Source organism: Crocodylus siamensis, chromosome 1, assembly GCF_052110815.1.
Source record: "Crocodylus siamensis isolate JL-2025a chromosome 1, ASM5211081v1, whole genome shotgun sequence".
Classification (NCBI taxonomy): domain Eukaryota; kingdom Metazoa; phylum Chordata; order Crocodylia; family Crocodylidae; genus Crocodylus; species Crocodylus siamensis.
In genome coordinates, this window is record NC_143395.1 from 139,038,749 (window position 1) to 139,060,976 (window position 22,228).

General features: G+C 46.2%; 1 protein-coding gene across 9 annotated transcripts in view; it reads right to left on the reverse strand.

Moving 5' to 3' along the window:
* The window catches only part of SIPA1L2 (signal induced proliferation associated 1 like 2), a 258,723-nt gene that overhangs the window by 130,358 nt on the left and 106,137 nt on the right, over positions 1 to 22,228 (reverse strand). For 8 of the 9 annotated variants that reach the window (XM_090044128.1, XM_090044110.1, XM_090044144.1 and 5 more), the window contains one exon: positions 10,700 to 12,405. The exons of the other annotated variant lie outside the window; for it this stretch is intronic. In XM_090044128.1, the coding sequence (XP_089900254.1) occupies positions 10,700 to 12,164 (1,465 nt within the window). In that variant the 5' untranslated portion in view covers positions 12,165 to 12,405. The remainder of the gene's footprint in view (positions 1 to 10,699; positions 12,406 to 22,228) is intronic. 9 annotated transcript variants of the gene reach the window in all.

Below are 22,228 nucleotides of genomic sequence, written 5' to 3' on the forward strand. Positions count from 1 at the left end.
ACATGAGGAGCCAAGCAGGGAGGATGGGTGCTAGGACAGCAAGCAGGGGTGGAAGAAATTCAACGATTCAGGTAGCAAGGTGTGAGGGAGGCAAAGGCATTGGGGGGGGGCAGGCAGCAAGGGGGGCAAGTGGTCAGGGGCAGGCACCAGGGGCTGCAGGCACCTCAGAAAGGCAATTGGTAGGGGCAAAGGCCAGGAAACAAGGGGAAGAGGTCAGGCCATTTGGCTCCACCACAGGTTGCCTGCCATGCTACAGTGATACCGGGATGAATTTAAGACGACTCACCACAAATGTATAAATTTACCATCTCTAAATTCCAATTACTGGGGGGGCTTTTTAAATTCACACTCATCTTGGATTTGTGTAAAGACTGTATTTATTTTTCATTGGTACCTCCTTACAAGCAAAAATACATTCAGGATGGCCATGCCTTTCTTTATAAGAGCACACATATTGTTTGATAAATGCTTTATTCAGTTCACTGTAGAGTCTCTTAACAAGGAAAATTAAGGTTGAATACAAAAAAAATGTTTCACTATAGGGGCAATTAAGTATTGGAACATATTACCTAGAGAGAGACTGTGGAATCTCCATACTTGGTAGTTTAAGATCATTTAAAAAAACACCTGTTTTACATAAGGGGACAGCAACATACAGCTTGCAAGATGGCATGGAGCCACTGGACTAACTTGTAGACGCAAGGGGCTTTGGTAACATGGCCTGTGCCAGTCCAGGAACAGATGGGTATTGTGATGGGGAGAGGCAGCTGAGAGCAGTGCCCGTGCAGCTAACTAATCTCAGCCCCAAGCCAGGTCGTTTCAGCTTAAGGCTCCAAAAGGTTGCTGAGTGCTGGTTTAGGTAGGGATGATCCTCCATCAAACATGGATTTAGATTAAATTAGCTCCTTAGGTCTCTTAATAATAATAACAGCACTCTACTTGTTGTAATAACAATAACAATTATAATGGAGTTTATAGTGAAACATAGCCATCACTTGTGGCATTTACAGCAGTGGAAAACTCAGAGATGTCCATGAAATAAATCTCAGCGAGCCAAAAGCTTCAGAGACCACTCATTGCCAAGGATCACAAACTTATATTTGGAGGCATCTGTGGAATGCCATGCATATTTTTTGAGTTTGTTTTACTGTTACAGCACGAGTAGCCTCTATGCTTTGGTGGCATCAAGCTGTATCTAGACTTATCGTTATTATGTCTGTATGAATTTTGATATTCATTTTGAACGTAATTTTTTTAATTTCATATCTTGAGCCAAAATGAATTAGTAGGGCAATGATTAATTTACACTTTCCACACCCATTCATTCACACTCGAGAGAAATAATTGCTGAGAATCAGCATTGGACATGAATGTTTAATAGCTGGTCAAATAGTCTCTTGGGGACAAAGTCTGATGTACTTAGCCAGGTTCTTCCAGACAATGGCAAATTGACAATAAAAAAATGAGAAAGAGAGAGAGAGACAGACAGACAGACCTGTAGGGAGAACAACACTGGCTATTCAAGCTATTCAGTGAAGGACATTGTTCACAGTGGGGAAATTAAGTGAGGGATGGTATTCTTGGGATATGTCTGAAAGCATGTAAATATTCTCCTGGTCATAATTAGATTGGGAAAGACTTCTGCTCTGGTAAACAAAGACAGGAAATTATATGCACAGAATAAATTCCCCAAGAATCCAATGGATAACGTATGTTAATAGCCAAAAAAAAAGAAACCATACTTAAGCACTGCCATGAGAGCAAGTGTTTATCACTAGTTTTCCAGTTATTGGGAATGGCTTTAGACTCTCAACCAGTGGCTTAGGTTATTTCTGCTTACATAAAAATTGCAGGGAGCCCTGATAGAAAGATCAGAGACAAGAGCTACTTTCTAATCTGAGCTGAGTGGAAGTTGCATTCTTAGGTTTAAGATGTAGGGTAAGAGCAATTTTTTTTTTTATATTTCCTTTCATTTATTGTTGTATCTCTGTATTTAAATGTATGGTTACTGATACCTTATGTTCTTGTTTTCATGATAAATCCTTTTGTTATCTTTTATAACATACTTATTTTAATGACAACCGTGATTTTTGGAATATCTGACCACACAGGCAGAGTTTTATGCAAGGAGGGGGAGGGATCCTAAAATTTCTGAGCACATAACTGGACAAGGGTGTGAATCTTCTAGCTGGCAAAATCCACTCTGCTAGAAGCTATCATGACCTAAGTGAGGGCAGATAGAGCTGACTCACCATTAGTCAGGGAGGTAACATTTGGACATTTTCAGCCTGTTCTCAGTGGTCAAGAAGCATATGCAAAGAAGGGTTTGGAGCTGAAGAGTGCCCCTGTAAGTGTGAAAACACCCCAGAAGTGCATCTCAGTGGTGTATATGACCACATCCACCATCAGGGTGTGCCATGCCAAATATAAACTACAGTAAGTAGAGATGCATCAATATATCAGTCCCATATCAGATGGGCATAGATATAAGGAAAATTGACTGCATCAGCAATTGGCCTTTTTTGGCTGATGTGGCCAATAATATGGCATGCACAGGGTATTTACTGGCATGCAGTCACAGCACAGCAGTCAGACAGCCAAGAGCACAGCCAGGTCCAGCTAGTAAGTCTATTGCGAGAGAAGGGGCATGGGAGAGGGCAGATCAACGCCTCAGTGACGAGGGAAGGAGGGAGGGAGTCCGTCTGAGGCAGAGTGCAGGACAGAACTGCAGCTCATCTGGGGAGTGTGGGGGGTGGGGCGGTTCCCACTGCTGCACGCACCCTGGGAGGACATGGGGGGTGCCCACGGATTTGCAAGTGGAGCGAGGGAGGGATGCTCCTGCGGGCTGTCATTGCAGGCTGGAGCCAGGGCAGTGCCAGGCTCTTCCTGGCAAGGGGCTGGGCCGAGCTGCACTTGGGGTAGGTGGTAGTGGTGCTGGGAGGTAGGGTTCAGGGGACTACGGTGAATGCTAAGGTGCCTGCAGCCCCCCTCCCAGAGCCTCTCCCCACCGCAAGTGCAGCCTGACCCGGGCCCCCTCACTGGGAAGAGCCCAGCACCACCCCAGCCCCAGCCCACAGCAGCAGCCAGCCCTCAGCCCGCACACAGATATGGGGGCACACACGCTCCTCATGCCCTCCCAGCTTACCTGAAGTGGTGGCAGCCACCCCTCTTTCAACCCCTGGACAAGCTGTGTCTGTCCTGTGCCCCAACCCTGCTGTGCAGCGCTTGCCCCAGCCCCAGCCCCACTCCCTCCCTCACCACGGGGGCCTCAATCTGCATCCCCCTAAGCCCCTTCCCTCCCCCCTTGCCTTCCACCACCACAGACTTACCAACTGGATGCCATGCCCCATGCTGCCTGGCTGCATACTGGCCATCGGATCAGTATCAGCCAATATGGCTTGTCAAAAAAATCAGCCATCAATATCAACTCTCAAAATCTCTGTCAGTGCACCCCCAGCAGTAAGAGACTGAAATCATTATGGACCTTGAGAAATGTCATCAGCTTGAATTGCACCAAGTCAAGAGTCTGTTCTCAATAACTCAAAGCAAATCAGTGATTATAAAATGGATACAAAAAAAGCATATCAGTTCTTGAACTGAGAGGAACAGTAATTAGCTATGCTAGCCTGAAGTCAGGCAGAAGGCAGGGTAGAGATTAGGGATGTAAACACTGATTTAAAAATAATCATTTAACCTGATGTAATTACAAATGTCAAATGATAATCAGCAAGACAACCCTCAGCTGGCCCACATGGGTGTCCTCCAGCTTGGCTTGCGGGGTGCCCTTGCCCTTGTTCAGCACCAGCGTGCCACTTCTAGCCCCCCCCCAGTGTGCAGCAGGGACACAGCAGCTCCCCAGAGCCATGCCTCATGACAAGCCAGGAGGGTAAGTGAGTCCTCCCTGCAACCCGGCTCAGGCGTGGATGGGGTAGGCAGGTAGGGCATGCTGTGGGGCTGGCTTGTGAGAGCTGCTCCACACCCCCTCTGCCTTACCCCTGCCAGGCTCTGCAGCTGCCATAGGTCTGGCCAGGGGGTACACACAGGCATCACAAGCAGCAGGAGCAGCAGCTACTGCAGCAGGTACAACAACAGAAGGCACTACATCCAGCTGGGTACAAGGATGGGTGCTATGGCTCTGCCCTGAGCCCAAGCCCCATGCTATCACTACCCTGAGATCCCAGCCCCAGCCCAAGCCCTGCCTGCCCATCCAACTCCCAGACACCAGTCCCTGTCAGCTCACAGCCCCATGCTATCTGCCCAGCCAAACACACCCTGCCCGCAGGGTCCTGGGACAGTCTCTATGGAGACCCCACTCGCATGCACACTCCATCTGGCATCCCCAGAGCTTGGCGCAGGGCAGACGGGCCAGGTGCCTGGGCAGCAGGGCTGGGTCTGGCAGTAGCAGCAGAGACACTGGCAGCAGTAGCTGGGCAGACTGAGCCACCTCTGTGGGGGCTACCAGGAAGCCAAATCTAGCTTCGGTGCCACCCCCACCCTGCTGCACATCTAGGGATGCATATGTCATGGCCCAGGCTCCCCCTCCCCTCCATGCCTGGGCTAGGGCCAGACAGAATCCCTTAGCAGGCTGTATTTTTCCCAGCCTGATCTACAGCCAAGCTCTAGGTTATACCCTTATCTGACTGAGATGCTTACATGAAGGATCTGGAGCTCCCTCCTTCCACTTGCCTTCTGTATTTAAGTCATGTTGTATTTAATAGTCTGCTCTTTGCATTTCCTTTCTCAGCATGCAATCTAGTGAGCTCCTGTTCATGACAACTTATGCATCTCCGATTCCAGTAGTCTATAAAGAGCAAATTCTAGAACAGGTGAACCTAAAGAACAACTAGACAACATGATAAGTAGTGGTACAAGTTATCTAACACTTCATTGAGCAAGTTCCTCAACAAAGACTGAAAGGGATCACCTAGGGACCAATTAGTGACAACTACAATTGTACAGCACTAAGACCTGCCCCCTGGAAATAAGACAGACTACCAAATTATCTTTAAACTGCTATCATATAGTTAACTTCTCCACTTCATATTTTAGACTGTATTCAGTATATTCAACAAAAACATGCCCTGTTTCTAGTAGACATCTTGTAAACATGTTTCCACAGGCATCAGAACAAACCTTAATTAAAATAAATTTCATTCATGTCAGGTCACAAAATTCTTGGACACAGGTGTTGCAGTGGACACAGTCTTCCTGGACTTCAGGAAGGCCTTTGACACTGTCTCTCACCCCATCCTCATTAAAAAAATTAGGCGACTGTGCTGTTGATGCCTACACAGTCAGATGAGTCACAAATTGGCTTGAGGGCTGCAACCAGAGAGTGGTGGTGGACGGGTTATTTTTGACCTGAAGGAATGTGGGCAGTAGGGTTCCGCAGGGCTCGGTCCTCAGGCCCACACTGTTCAACCTTTTCATCAGCGACTTGGACAAGGGGGTGAAAAGCACCTTGCTCAAACTCGCAGATGATACTAAGATGTGGGGAAAAGTGGGCACGCTACAAGAGAGGGACAGGCTACAACTAGATCTGGCCAGGTTAGAGGTGGGCAGATGAGAGTAAGATGGGTTTCGATACTGACAAGTGCAAGGTATTGCACCTAGGGAGGAAGAACCAGCAGCATGCCTACAGGCTGGGGAACTCCCTTCTTGTCAGCACAGAGGCAGAAAGGAACTTGGAGTCGCTATGGATTCCAAGATGAACATGGGCTGGCAGTGTGGGGATGCAGTCAGGAAGGCTAACCACACCTTGTCATGCATCCACAGATGCATCATGAGCAGGTCGAAGGTGATCCTCCCCTTCTGTGTGACACTGGTCAGGCCACAGATGGAGTACTGCATCCAGTTCTGGGTGCTATACATCAGGAGGGATGTGGCCAACATCAAAAGGGTCCAGAGGAGGGCTACTCGCATGATCAGGGGGCAGCAGGGCAGGCCCTACGAGGAGAGGCTATGGGACCTGAACCTGTTCAGCCTCCACAAAAGGAGGCTGAGAGGGGATCTGGTGGCCACCTATAAACTTGCCAAGGGGGACCAGCAGGCAATGGGAGAGTCCCTGTTCCCCCACGCACTACCAGGAGTAACAAGGCTAGGGGACAGTGATCATGAAATGATTCAGTTTGCTATTCAGAGAAAGGTAGGGAGGGTAACTAGGTACTGGGCAGGGCAGGGCAGGGCAGCTGGTGATGGACGCGCAAGAGAAGGCAGAACTCTTCAACAAGTTCTTTGCCTCCGGGTTCCTGTCTGCGGACAATGGGGTGCTCTCGGGTGACAGCATAGAGAGGCCCAGGAAGGATGCAAGTCCCCCGACTGTTAGTTCAGACCTAGTTACCTAGAGGGCTTAGATATATCCAAGTCGGCGGGCCCAGATGACCTTCATCCATGGGTGCTGAGGGAACCAGCTGGTGTCATCGCGGAGCCATCGGCACAGCTGTTTGAGGACTCCTGGTGCTTGGGCCAAGTCCCTGAGGACTGGAAAAGGGCCAACGTGTTCCCTATTTTCAAGAAGGGGAGGAAGGAAGAGCCTGGCAACTACAGGCCAGTCAGTCTCACTTCTATCCTGAGGAAGGTCTTTGAAAAAACTATCAAAGGCCACATTTGTGAGAGCCCTGCAGGGGAAGTGATGTTGAGGGGTAACCAACATGGGTTTGTGCCAGACTGATTCTGCCTGACTAACCTGGTCTCTTTCTATGACTAGGTAACAAAGAGCTTAGATTTGAAGAAGGAAATCGATGTCTCTTGGACTTCCAGAAGGCCTTCAACAGTGTCCCACCACATTCTGGTGGGCAAGCCGAGGGACTGCAGAACTGATGAATGCACGGTCACATGGGTGGCAAACTGGCTCCAGGGGCGCACTCAGAGGGTGGTGGTGGACGGGTCAATGTTGACCTGGGAGGGTGTGGGCAGCAGAGTCCCCCAGGGCTGGTGCTGTTCTATATCTTCATTAGCAACCTGGACAAGGATGTGGAGAGCACCCTGTTCAAGTTCGCTGATGACACCAAGCTGTGGGGTAAAGTGAATACACCAGCAGGCAGGGACCACATCCAGGCAGACCTGGATACGTTAGAGAAGTGGGCAGATCTGAACAGGATGCAGTTCAACAAGGACAAGTGCAGAGTGCTGAACCTGGGGAGAGGGAATCAGCATTATGGTTATAGGTTAGGGGCTGACACTCTCAGCAGCACAGAGGCAGAGGGGGATCTTGGAGTCAGGATTGACTCCAGGATGAATATGAGTCGCCAATGTGACAAAGCAATAGGCAGAGCCAACTGCACCCTGTCATGCATCAACAGGGGCATCACTAACAGGTCCAGAGAGGTCTTGCTCCCCCTCTATGTGGCGCTGGTCAGGCCATAGCTGGAGTACTGTGTCCAGTTCTGGGTGCCGCACTTCAAGAGGGACGTGGAGAGCCTGGAGAGGGTCCAGAGGAGGCCACTCATACAGTTGGGGGCCTCCGTGGCCAGCCCTATGAGGAGAGGCTGAGGGACTTGAATATCTTCAGTCTCCGCAAGAGGAGACTGAGGGGGGATCTTGTGGCTTCCTATAACCTTATCAGGGGCCAGCAGCAGGGACTCGGGGAAAGTCTGTTCACCAGGGCCCCTTGGAGTCACTAGGAACAATGGCCACAAGCTGAGGGAGGATAGGTTTAGGTTAGATATTAGGAAGAACTACTTCACTGTAAGGGTGGCCAGAGCCTGGAATAGGCTTCCCAGAGAGGTGGTGCTCTCACCTTCCCTGGAAATCTTCAAGAGGAGACTAGACAGGCACCTGGCTGGGGTCTTATGATCCCTTCCACTCCCAGTGCTCATTCCTGCCCATGATGGGGGGGGGGGGGAAATCAGACTCAATGATCTGTCTAGATCCCTTCCAACTCATTGATTCTATGATTTTAAGGAATAATGGCCATAAGCTGACGGAGAATAGATTAAAGCTAAACATCAGGAGGCACTACTTCACAGTCAGGATGGCTAGGAGCTGGAACCAACTTCCAATGGAAGTGGTGAAACCCCTGGGGGGTTTCAAAAGGAGACTAGACAACCACCTATCCATGGTCATTTGACCCCAGCATCCTTTCCTACCCATGCCAGGGGGTCAGACTTGATGATCTCCTTAGGTCCCTTCCAACCCTACCAACTATGAAATTTTTCAGAATGACAATCAGGAATCTGTAAACTATATTCTCTGAAGTGGTCCTGAGCAACTTGGCTTGCCAGACTGTTTGTGTTTTATTTCCTTCTGACCAATCATGTTTTGTAACAGGAGGGGACCAGGGTCAGGCACAGGCATGGAGGGGCAAACAGAAGAGAAAAGCAGCAGGGGACAGGCAAAGGCATGAGGGACAGGTGGGAAGGTGGTGATGGGGCAAGTGGCAGGGGGACAGGCACAAAAAGTGGAGGCAAGGGGAAGGAGGCTGAGCAGCAAGGGCAAGAGGTCTGGCCCCTCACCCCTTGCCACTGCAGCATGGGAATGCATTTAAAATACAAACCCCCCAATAATTAGATTCTATACATGGAAAATTATAACACATTATAACAAATTTATAAATTTTCCATGTATAGAATCTAATTATTTGGGGTGTGATCTCAAATTCAGGGTCAACTCAGATTCAGGTAAATATGGTTATTTTGGAGGGATATCTTAAATTTGAAATTGTTTTGGATTCAAGTCAGTACAGTAATTACTGAATTTGAAATCCATTTCACAGTTTTCCCTTTATTCTTCCCCACACTTATCTTTTTTCATACTGACTTTTACCTTAATCATCCATCTGTTCCCCATTTCCCTATAGATGAGTTTTTCTCCTCTAAGTCTCTCCAATCGTGTCAGCCCTCTAGTGTTAGTGTCCTTTTTTTCCTCCTCAACTCCTGGCCCCCAGGCGCTCCTTCTCCTCAACATCTCACAAAGCTTAAAAACAATTGGTATACTTGAATCTTAGTCCTTCTTTGTACACAAGGAGCCTTTATTTTTAGTTCTTTACCTCCTCCCATAACAGGTCTCCATATTTTTGCTTCCTTCCCACTACTGAACAGACTCTCAGCCCTCACTGACTATTTAGCCCACAGCTCTCTACTCTCAGCTGTCCAAAGCATGTGAAAAGCAAGAACTGTATTGAATCCCCTTTTGAATCCTTTGCACATGGTCAGAGGAAGAAGTAGCAAATCATTCAGTAAAGACCTTCCTGCTGTTCAGATACATTTAGGAAGTCACAGGATATTCAATATTAGAAAGGCTCCTACATATCAGACAGCCTTTTTATGGAGAGAAACAGAGCGGCTTATGACAGTGATAAAAAACAACCCCCCCCTCCGAACTATACTGTCTATAGCACTGGAAAATAGGTATTTTTATCTCTACTGAGGATATACTAGGTTAGGTGTCTCTACCAAGCACTGCACTGTGCAGTGCTGAACAACTCTGAAAGAAAAGGGCCAATTACCTGTAGGAGGCAGGCACATCCAGCCCTTTCTAACTAGAAGATTGGCTGTTACAATGTAGAGCTTTTAAGCACAGTGACAGAGAAAGGAATGTACAGATAGAGTGTGTGAGATATGTGAAGAAAAGAGAGGGAGGAGTTTAGCAAGGAAGACAGAAAGCATTGAGGCAAGTATGATTGAAAAAAAAATGCTAAGAAACAATAAGGGACAGAAGCAAATAAAACTAACAGTAGAAGATGTTGTTAAAGTACTTTGGAGTCTAGGGGCGGGATCTGAGCTATTAGTTAAGTACTAGCTAACTGGATTGAAAATCCTCAAAAAATAAGATCTCCTCTAAGGTTATAGACTTCACCTGTAAGGAAGTCTGATGGAAAAAATATACACAAAGTTTTCCCCATTAAGCCCAATACAAAAAACTGCTTTACACTATATCACTCCATATTACTTAGAGACTTTAGGAAAGCATAACATTTTGTTGGGCTTCATTATCAATGATGCTTGAGTTACAAGCATAGTTGATAATATTTGAAACTCAGATGGCTCTTGGGAGATTCGATTTTTGTAAGATGTTTTGAAAGCCTTAAGGCAGGGGTGTCAAGCTCATCAGTCCCCACAGGCTAGAGGAAGGGCATGGAACCAGTCTGCAGGCCAATTCCAACCCCACGCACTGCATACAGCATGCCCTGCCTTGGCATGGCACGTAGGGCCCATCCGGAGCACACGCTGCATGGAGCACCCATCTCAGACCAGCCCTGTGCAATGGATCCAGCATACAGAGCTGGTTAATACAATGTATACAACACATACACTTCATGCCCTGGATCAGCCTCATGTGCTGTGTGCAGCATGCACTGCCTCCAGTATGTGAACAGGGTTGGTCCAGAGTATGCACTGCAAGTGGCACCCATACCAGACTGGCCCCATGTGCTGGATCCAGAACATGCAACCCACCTACAGACCTAATCTGGACTGACTCAGATCCAGCATTCACACCTAGTCCAGCCCTGCACCATGTGCAGTCCATACCAGATTGGCTCTGCATTTGGTATGAGCACGGAGGCCAGTTCCAGGACACGCTGCATTGCAACAAGCAGCACTGAGGGCTGGATGATAAAGCTCCATGCACTGGATCTGGCTGGATCTTTGACTCTCCTACCTTAAAGGAAAGACTCTTTTATAAAAAGCTAAATATCAACATCAATTAAACTCATTATGTACACAACTGGGGAGAAAGAAGGTACAAAGGGAGACTTTACCTTTTCCATAGAAGAACTTTCGGTAGTAATATGCTCCAAGATCAATGTGTTCAATGATATATCGCTTTACTTTCTCCCTGTGAATTGGCTGATTTTCTCTCGGCACCTCCAGTACTGAAACACCAGCATTCGTGCAATGGGAACTTAGAGAGGACTCAAAGGAACAGCTTTCACCTGAAGAAAATGATGCTGAGTTTGCCCTAGAAAGTGCAATTCTCCTATCTCCTTCCCCACCAGTTTCATTCCTGAAGTAAGGGCAACTCAACACTAGGTCGTTGCTTTTCCCATCACCCTCATCAGCATCTAGATTCTCTTTTGAATTAAGGTCTTCTTTACTTCCCAAAGGAGATTCACAATTTCCTGTCTGGCCTGCTGGCATTTGAGTTTGGGATGCAGCTGAAGCCCCCGTGGTAATATTTTTTCTTTTCCCCACATTAACTCTGGTAGCCATTGCTTCATTTATGTTAAATAAAATGCTCTGAACATCATAATGGGCGAAACACTTCTGACAGTTCCAAAAACGAATGTTTCTCTCAAGTCTTCCATCATCCAGTTCAGATGAAAATTTGAAAGTTTCATGCTCACTTTTAACAGTCCGCAGTTTTCTAAATAGAGATGTTTCTACTGCTTCTGATTTTAATCTCCTTTTGAAAGATTTATCCCTGTCCCTACCAATAAGCTGGCCACTATCCATATAATCCAATCCAGAAATTCTGACAAATTCTCCTCTGGAAATCTGTGCAGCTGCATGAAGACTTGGAGAAATTGTAGAGTCACAGTGGAAAAATTCAGGAAATCCAAATGGAGCAAGACTTTTGTGTTCAAAGTTTTCCACTCGATATCCTCGAAGCATTGCAAAAAAATTCTCACCAGACAAACCTTGTCTATCAATTGAAGAAGTACTTCCATATTCCCTATGAAGAGCTGCTCCTGTATTTGGGTTAACAGCATTCTGGTCCAATACATCCTCAGTATCAATATCACTTATGGTGACATCACTGTTGCTTCTTTGCCTTATAGGGTGAAGTCCCCTTTGGGGAGAATGGACAAAAAGATCTCCTATGGTATACTTGGCCTCTGCAAATTCCAGATCCAATTGTTCCTGTTGTCCATCACTTTGGTCATTTTGTCCATTTGGAAGTATTGAGCCAACACTCTCATAACTGGTTTGAGGTCTACTTTCCCAAGTAGCTTTAGTTAATTCCTTAGAGCAATCTTTTTTAGGAGGCCACTCAGATACCCTAGCACGAACACCCATTTTAGGCATAGCAGGTGTACCATTATTTTGATTACTTTCATGTTTGCCAGAGGCATTTAAAGAAGTAGGACCCATGTTACCATTCAAAACTTTAAGTTTTCTAGCAAAGTAGTCATCAGTCTCCATAATTCTTGAAGTCTCCTTGAACTTTAAGGAGGTTCTGCTGAGTTTGTGCTTATCTTCTTGCAAAGACCTTTGATCGCTCATGTCCACTCAAGGGTAAGGGAGTACCTCGTCTTACCTGAAAGACTGGTACTGCTGTTATTACATTGTCTTTTATGAAACAGCAAACTGAAGAGTAAAATACAGTTATAGTCTTAGCAGAGTACAGTTGCACCTGTCAGAGTAGCATATTTTTGAAATTTCTACCAGTATAATGGGTCCTTATAACATCTTCTTTAGTTCCGAACTGGTCACTTCTAAGTGAATCTGGAAGTTTTCCTTTTACCTGTATTGAGGGGGGGAGGGGGGGAAGTGAGAAAGGGAGGGGTCAAGGAGGGAGAAAGCACAAGCATTTTTAAATGGTTTATATCAAAGAATCATAAATCCTTAGTGTTATTCATAAATATTAAAACACTATAAATACCCTTAGTGAGCTACATATTCTCAAAAACAAAATCGATCAAATGCTGACCACCTTATACACCATTACAGAAATGGAAAGATAAATAAAACTGTCTTGATTCAAACTTCTCAGCAATAATGACATTATTTCTAGTTATAGTATTTTTAATTACTCATCTTACAAGTAATGAATATGTAAAGTTTTACAGACTGTTATAACAAAATATCACTACAGTTAGTTTCATCGATTTCATAGACATTAGGGCTGGAAGGGACCTCAGAAGATCATCAAGTCCAGCCCCCTGCCCAAATGGCAGGAAGTCAGCTGGGGTCATAAGATCCCAGCAAGATAAGCATCCAATTTGCTCTTGAAGGTGTTCAATATAGGTGCTTCAACCACCTCTGATGACAGGCTGTTCCAGACCTTGGGGGCTCGCATAGTAAAGAAATTCTTCCTTATATCCAGCCTGAAACGGTCTTGCAGGAGTTTATAACTGTTCAACCTCGTCATCCCTTGGGGCGCTCTGGTGAACAAACGTTCCCCCAGGTACTGGTGGTCAACCCTGATAAACTTATAGGTGGCCATCAGATCACCCCTGAGCCTGTGCTTTTCCAGGCTAAAGAGCCCCATGGTTCTCAGCCTGTTGTCGTAAGGTCTGTTTTCCTGACCTCTGATCATGCGCGTGGCTCTTCTCTGGACTCTCTCAAGCTTCTCCACATCCTTTTTAATTGTGGAGCCCAAAACTGGATGCAGCACTGCAGCTGCGGCCTCACCAAGGCTGAGTACAAGAGGAGAATAACGTCCTGGGATTTGTTTGAGAATCATCTATGGATGCAAGCCAGCGTTTTGGTCACTTTACTAGCCGCAGAATCGCATTGGAGGCTCATGTTCATCTTGGGGTCAATGATGACCCCCAGCGTAGCACTGCCAAGCCTATAAGGACGCTGCAGGTTTTTCCTCCCAAGGTGGAGAACCTTGCATTTTTTGGTGTTAAACACCATAAGGTTCTCGCCTGCCCATTTGCGGAGCCTGTCCAGGTCTGCCTGGATCATCTGCCTGTCTTATGGTGTGGATACTTTGCCCCAGAGTTTGGTGTCATCAGTGAACTTGGGCAGTCCGCTTCTGACTCCAATGTCCACATCATTAATGAAGATGTTGGACAATATGGGTCCAAGGACAGAGCCTTGGGGGACCCCAGTGGTCACAGGGTACCATGATGATCAACTTCCATCAATTACTACACTCTGGGTCTGACCACGGAGCCAATTTCCCAGCCAGATCGTGGTGGACCCAAGGCCACAACTGGCCAGTTTTGCCAAAAGGTGATCATGGGATACCAGATGGAAGGCTTTTCTGAAGTCAAGATACAGGACATCCATCTCTTCTCCTTTGTCCAGGTGATAGGTCACCTGGTTGTAGAAGGAAATGAGATTGGTCAAGCAAGGCCTACCTGCAACAAACCCGTGCTGGCTATCCCTCAGGATGTTGGCATAGGCCAGTCCATTAAGGATGGCCTCTTTAATAAACTCTTCTAAGACCTTCCCCAGGAGAAGTCAGGCTGATGGGCCTATAGTTAGCCAGATCCACTTTCCTCCCTTTCTTGAAGACAGGCACCACACTGAAAACTCCTGGCGCTCTGGTGTTTTGCCCAAAGACTGGAAGAAGGCCAAAGATCCGTGCTAGAGGCTGGGCTATGATGCTCACCAGCTCCTTGAGTACCCTGGGGTGTAGATTGTCAGGGCCGGCTGACTTCAAGGTGTTCCTTCACAAGGTCAGCATTAATGGAAGGCAAGGGATCTCCCTCACCTGGACCTCCCTGTCCTGCAGTGGGCATGGGCATCCCATGGGACTGATGAAAGACCAATGCAAAGTACCCATTTAATAGGTTGGCTTTTTCCTGGGCATCAGTTGTCAGTTGCCCCATCTGGTTCAGCAGGGGTCCAATGCTGCCCTTGCTTTTCCTCTGGCTCCCCACATATCTGAAAAAGGACTTTTTATTGTCCTTGATGCTCAAAGCTAGTTGGAGTTCAGTTGCAGCCTTGGCTTTCCTGGTTTGCTCCCTGCAGGACTGGACCAGTTTAAATCCAGGATGTATATACGCCTGCCCTGTGCGTTTAAATTTGTAATGAATAAACCACCGTTACGTTAGTCCTCTATTCTTAACCTCATTTGTGACTTCTATTCTGTCCCAATGCATTCAATGCTTTCCCAATCCCAGTTCACTAGCGTCAGTCTCTTTCTTCAGACATCTGAAAACTCATTTCTGTGCCATTCAATAACAGACAGAATATGGGGGGGCAGGGCGCGGGAATCAGAAGCCAGACCCTCCAACCTATTTGTTCCTGGATGTATCCAAACACATTCTGTACTTCTGTCTCCATATCCAAAAATGAAGCACTTTGGGACAGGGGCCATCTTCAACCAATGTCACGATCTCTGTAAGTGTAGCTGCTGAAAGATTTAATACTTCATTTGTTAAGAAAATGAGGCAGAAGGAATTTAAGTATGGGTCTCACTGGCTACATAGTACTAGGGGAGACAGAAAGAAATCAAGTTTAGTCTGATTAGAAGAAAACATTCACGCAGGAAAATATTAATAGGACATGCTCATTTCAGCTCCTGTCTTGCCTGAATTAGTGACTTGAGATTAAAAAAAGAAGTCTGTTGCAAAATCAGGCAAGACAAGGACCTGAACCCAGAACTCCCAAGGCCAATTACTAAATATGGTTTGTACAGGCTGATACACATCTTGCTGGACTGAAAAACTTGTGTTTGTCTGAACCTGGATACTGATATCATTATTTGGGCAAAACATGCATACAACGGTTTCATTGTATATGCTAATGTAAAATAAAAACAAACGTTGAAACATCAACATTTACACCAAAATGAGCTTGTCATCCTCTGGTCAACTCTCCTGGTAATGTGTATTGGCCTGTGGAATAACCTCCCATAAATGTAGTTTTAAAAAGTACTAGAGAAGAATACTAAAAACTGTATAGTAGGGAACAACCTTGCACTCAGAACAGTTAAACAAGAAAATTTTAGAAATTCTTTCCAGGCCCATCTCTACTATTTAACTTGTATATAGTAGCATTTCAGTTGCATTTACTCTAAATTGCTATATTCCTTCTAATTAAAGGAGCCCAGGAATTAAAGACACCCACATTTTCTGACTCAATTAAAGAGAAGAAAAAAAAAATCAAATAAAAAGGTGCATCTACAATGGTGCAACCTTAAATGGAGCATGTAAGAGCTACAGTATTGATGAAAAATAATAGTCATGCTTCTGTTCACATATCCTCTTGCACTCAGGTTTTTTGTTGATGCTTTTTATAGGGCATCACATTTATTTTACATTATTTAGTAAAACATTATAGTAAATAACATATACTAATTTAAAGTTTATTTAAAGTTGGATTTAAAAGACACAAACCATTTAACTGTTTTTAGAGGAAATATTTACTTTTAAATACAGTATTTTAAATTCAAAGGAAAATGGCATAATGCAGACTGATCTCTGAAAGTGAATAGCAAGGATTTTGATGTAAGCAATGATATAAGTGGTACTGTAAGCTATAGAGACAGAAACTGCCAAAAACATTAGAAAGGGTGTCTACACAAAAAAAGGGTAACTCTCTTAAAAGGAATATTTTTAAGAATGGCAAATTCCTTCATTGTAACAAATCTAGAAAGCGGCAGTAAAGACCCTGCATAATTTCCTTCAATTTTCCTAACTGAAAGATTTAAATTATTGTCACTCCTGTTTATTCAAAATAACTAGAACTCATTTGGTTTGATATTCCTTTGCTTGCTAGCTGAAGAGAATATCAATACTATACTACAGCACAATGCGCTAGCTTGTCTACCACAACCAAAGGTGGTAAATGTTAATTTGGTCATAAAATTTGAGCCACCAGGATGTTAGAACATCTTTCAACTCTTCTTAATGGTTTCAGGATGATTCTGTAGACTGGAGTCTTGGGGTATGCGCATCCATTTGGAGCCATATCCTGTGCTTTTCCCCCCACTGTGAAAGACAAGATTAAGGATGAAGCAAGACTACCTGTTATTTGCTCCCACACACACAGTAGCTTTTCTTACTTGAGAAAAAAGGAGGCAACATAATGCTCTTTTGAGATGCAGAAAATACAGATAATATGCAGTTACAGCAGTTTAGCACAGCAAGGGTAAATTGAATTGAACATATGAAATTTTCCAATAGTTCAGTGAAGCTGGGGAGAGGTAAAAGGATGACAGAGCGGAAGTGTCTTTTTCCCCCCACATTTATTGTAATAAGAACACATCTACAGAAGTGAGATTTAATTTAAGCCTTAAGAGAGACTTTAAGGGTTTCCTGCCTGTCTTGATACAGCAAGAGTAAAACACATTATATGGACCTAAGTTAATAAACAACACTTAGAGTTAAAATAATGTTATTATAAACACTTTTAATCTGAGAGGAAATAATGGGGGGGGGGGGAGGTAAAAAACCCCACTGTCACAGTGCACTCAGGTGCCCTGCGCCTGAGAGCAGAGACTGCTCTGGGGAGACCCCTAGTGGCAGAAAGGGGGAGGCTCAGCTGCCAGTCACCAGGGCTGCACAGGTGCTGGTTGCCGGGGCAACTGGTAAAACCAGCTGACCAGGAAGGGGCAGGGCTTATCCCTTTTTAAGCCCAGGTAGGAGGCCAGGAGGGCAGTCCCTCTCCAACAGCCATAGAAGTAGGGACTCAGCTCAGACAGACAGAAGGGAGGACTCTGGCATTGAAAGCATCCCCTGGTCACTGCTGAGGGTGGGGAGCCCTCCTTCCCCCCCGCTCCCTCACTCTCTAGTAAGGAGCAGGTTGTTATTTGACTGGACAGTCTAGTTTTTATGCTGTAGCCCAGGGGCTTTATATTTTATGTTTACTGTTTTGACCGGAGGACCGGGCAAGGCTATTAGGGGTGCAGGAGGCCTCATAGGAGCTCCACGGTAGCGTGGGGTCTTCTGGCGCTAGAGAGGGCACAGCTTTGTTTGGGGGTGTACTGGCCCCAGCCCCAGAGAGAGAGAAGGGGGTGGCGAGGAGCCCCAGAGAGAAGGGGGCGGTGAGGAGCCCCGGGAGTAAAGAGGAGGGCCAGAACATAACAAGGCCCAGGTCAAACCACGTCAACTCCATCTGCGAGGCTTGGGCTCCTGTGTAGGGGAGGAAAAGGAGCCGCAGTTAGCGCCTCCTGTCACCGGGGCGCAGAAAAATGGGCAGCCTCCTGCTGATTACAACCATCTTCTAATCAAGTAAGATCAAGGCATGGCAGGCGAGTAAGCAGGCAGTTGGCCTATTACAAGGAGCTAAGGATAGGCATGTCCACGTCCAAAAAAGTAAATGTCATGGTTTCCCCTGCTCACGGGGGAGCTAAGTGCTTGTTCCTCCTTCCCCTACTTGCCCCACAATGGCCAGCTAAAGTCTCTGAATAATGCTTTGAGCTGAAGCTGTTTAACATCTCTCGGAAAAAAAATTTTATTTTGCTTGCTAAAAATATAATGGATATATTTTTAAAAGTATCAGGAACAAAATACTTTAGAGAGAGTCAACATACAAAAAGAACTTCATATGAATTAGAGTAATATAAACAAATGAAATGAGCATCTTAGATTCTCCTTCATAATCTTCAAAGAGTAATCTTCAGATATTGATATAAATAATGGTAGAGGATCTTTTTAGATAAAAGCAATGAAATAAGAGGAAGCCAGGTTTATCATATCCCTCTGCCTATTATCGATTTTGTAACAATTTGCACAGTATTCAGAACAAAGAACGATCAATTTTTGCATATTTGGAAAGATATTACACTGTACTTTTGCCATGAAGATTAATTATATTTCCTTTGAAGTGATGCTAACCTATGCCTACACAACCTATTTTTATGAAGGGTCTCTCAAGTATTTTAGAACATTTATATTAAGTCAGAAAAAGTTACCTTGTAGTAAGTCTATATTTCCCATCACCAAATAAAGATAGGGGAGCATAAACTGCTATACTATATAGGATCAATAGGTCATTTCATTCAGAATCCTGCCTGTCCCGGGACCTGAGGAAGCCAAGAAGACTTACCGGGAGAGCAGGACGCTGCAAAGGAGGGAGAGCCCGCGTGGCTCATTAGCCACGTCTATGTACAGCTGCGGTCAGCAGCTGACGGTGACGTCAGACACTGACCGGGGAATTTAAAAATGGCGGCCGCCGCTCCGGAGGCAGCGGATGGAGAGGTGAACAAACGGCTGGCAGACCCATCCCCGCCGTTAGCCCAGCGGGACGGACACTGCAGAGCTGGAGTGCTGGAGAGTCCGGTGGCCCGGAGAAGAGGCAGAACACCTGGATCACCAGCAGATAGAGCCCGCAGCATCAGATCCGGTGAGCTACGGAGGATCAAGACCACCCAGGAAGATTCCAAGCCGCATGAAACAAGTGCCGTGGCAGTGGGTGCGGGAAACGCCGAATAGAGGCGTGAGGCTGAAGGCTCACCTGGCGGGAGAGAAAGATTGGGGCGGGATGGCCGCCTAGAATAGAAGGCGTCGACTGAAGAATAAGGGGACCGCGCTAAATATCCATCCAGGAGGCGTTACTCCTGGGCAATATCATAGGGGCGCTGGTGATAGGTCAGGGAGGTAGGCCTTATAGAAGGATCGCTTTGAGGAAGTACGCAGCTGATGGTGTAGGGTGACAGACTGGTGGTGGGAATTATCCATTGCAGTAGGGCTGGGACATCTATACAGGTGGGAAAGAAGTCTGCAGGAACATCACTGAGCAGGGAAGTGGAGGCCACAGGTGGTGTGAGGCTGGGGTGTAGGGGTGGCAGGAGCCCCATATGTAACCAACGAGGCCAACCCGGGACACCGAGGAACCTATGAACTAGTCCTGCCCCACTGGGATAACAGCAAAATCATGGCAGGCGAGAAGTGGGGTTGGCGAAGCGGGTATACAGCCAAACCTAGTAACACCAACGCTCAGTGAAGAGGGTGGTCACCAAAACGGAGAGCCAGACTACTAGTAGAGATCTACGAAGGCCCGGTCGGGGACACTGCCAAATAGTGGCCAGTACATGTCCCATACGGTACAGTTTTCCATCCCAATGCTACGTTTGTAATAAAATACCTGTGTGGAAGCTGTCCACAAAAAAAAATCTAGAATTTCTTCTATAGCACATTGAGTCATTGGTCAGTTTATGCCCTCAAACATAAGGGTGTACCTGTCAATTAAAACACTACTAATGGCTGCCATCCTAACATAACCAGGTATGTTGTCATGATATACAGAAACAAACAATTTTAAAAAGCCCATTTAGTCTTTTCTACCCAACTTCTACATAGTAATTACATACCATGGAAAAAGAAAGGAATTCTTTTAATGTAACATTTCATATTTTTATTTTTAATTCCATTCTATGTTCTATTTCAATAACATGAACTGGCTGTTCCCATTTACCCTTTTTTGACATACTGTTCTGTCCTTTTTATTCAAGTCCTATGTAAACTACACATCCCCTTCCTCCGCTCTTCTGAATTCTACCTCCCTACTTAAAATATAAGGCCTCTGAAGGGGGCAGGGAAGGGGAAGGAGGACAGCCTTTTTTGCTGGTAGCATGGTGCTTTGCATAAGAATTTGTTGGGCGGTGGTCTCTAGATGTTTTAGTAATACAAATAAGACCATCATGATCATCCTCCATTTCCCAAGTTTAACATCTAAACCTGCAAGATCTTTTTAAAGGTGCTTACCAGAACAGGGCACACTACTTGAACAGAGGGTCTACTATTGGTTTTTATAAAACAGAATTATAAAACTCTTCAACAGTTTCCACTGTATTCTTTACATACCCAAACACTGTTGTCTTTTTTGACTCACACTGAATAACGATCAAAATATTTTCACTGAGCCACCCACAGCAATTTCAGGATTTCTCCTGACAGGATCTCTTAAAAAACATTTAATATCTAGTGATGTATACTGTAGTCCAAATTCTTTCATCCAGAGTGGAACACCTTGCATTTAACCCCACATAATTTTAGGTACTGTTACATTCTGATCTTCCTTAGTCCTCTCTAGTCTTGACTATTCTAACTAAACTGGACTATCTGCAAATTTGCTACTCTTTATTCAAGGATGTTTTAACATAAGCTTTCTTAAAAAGATCCTATTTATAGATTCATAGACATTAGGGCTGGAAGCGACCTCGCAATATCATTGGGTCCAGCTCCCTGTCCAAGGGGCAGGAAGTCAGCTAGGTTCAAAGGATCCCAGCAAGACAGGACACTTTCAAGAAATATTTGGATGCCTGAGTAGGTGCTTGCAACACGTCTGGGGGAAGTCTATTCCAGGCCTGGGGGACTCGGACTGTAAAGAAGTTCTTCCTTCCAGCCTAAAACAGTCTTCCAGGAATTTGTGACCGTCTGTTCATCAGGGCACCCCAAAGGAAAACAAGGTCCAACGTTCTCCCAGTTCCTGGTGCACAACACTTATATACTTATTGGTTGCCACCAAGTCACCCCCGGGCCCACGCTTCTCCAGGCTGAAGAGTCTCAGCCTCTCTTCATAAGGCCTGTTCTCTTGCCCTCTGATCATGCATGTGGCTCTCAGTTTCATAGTTTCTAGGGTCGGAAGGGACCTGAGCAGATCATCTAGTCCGACCCCCTGCCATGGCAGGAAAGAATACTGGGGTCAAATGACCCCAGCAAGATGTTCATCTAACCTCCTCTTAAAAACCCCCAGGGTAGGAGCCTGCACCACTTCTCTTGGAAGCTAGTTCCAGACCCTAGCCACCCTCACTGTGAAGTAGCGCCTCCTGATATCTAACCTAAACCTACCCTCTGCCAGCTTGTGAGCGTTATTCCTGGTCACTCCTGGCGGTGCTCGGGGGAACAGTGACTCCCCCAATGCCTGCTGATCTCCCCCCTGACTAGTTTATAACAGGCCACAAGATCCCCCCTCAGCCTTCTCTTTTGGAGGCTGAACAGGTTCAGGTCCCATAGCTTCTCCTCATAGGGCCTGCCCTGTTGTCCCCTGATCATGCGAGTGGCCCTCCTCTGGACCCTCTCCATGCTGTCGACATCCCTCTTGAAGTGTGGCGCCCAGAACTGGACGCAGTACTCCAACTGCGGCCTGAACAGTGCTGCATAGAGGGGGAGGATCACCTCTTTGGACCTGCTCGAGATGCATCTGTGGATGCACGACAAGGTGCGGTTGGCCTTCCGGACTGCCTCCCCACACTGCCCGCCCATGTTCATCTTGGAGTCAACGATGACTCCAAGATCCTTTTCCGCCTCCGTGCTGACAAGAGGGGAGTTCCCTAACCTGTAGGTATGGTGCCGGGTGTTCCTCCCGAGGTGCATCACCTTGCACTTGTCTGTGTTGAATCCCATCCTATTCTCATCCGCTCACCCTTGTAACCTGTCTAGGTCTGATTGTAGCCTGTTGCATCCTTCCAGTGTGCCCATGTCCCCCCACATCTTAGTGTCATCAGCAAACTTGAACAGGGTGCTTTTCACCCCCTCGTCCAAATCACTGATGAAGATGTTGAACAGTGCGGGCCCCAGGACCGAGCCCTGCAGAACCCCACTGCCCACGTCCTTCCAGTTTGAGAAGGACCCATCCACTACCACCCTCTGGGTGTGGCCCTCCAGCCAGTTGGCGACCCATTTGACTGTGTGGGTGTCTACACCACAGCCCCCCAGTTTCTT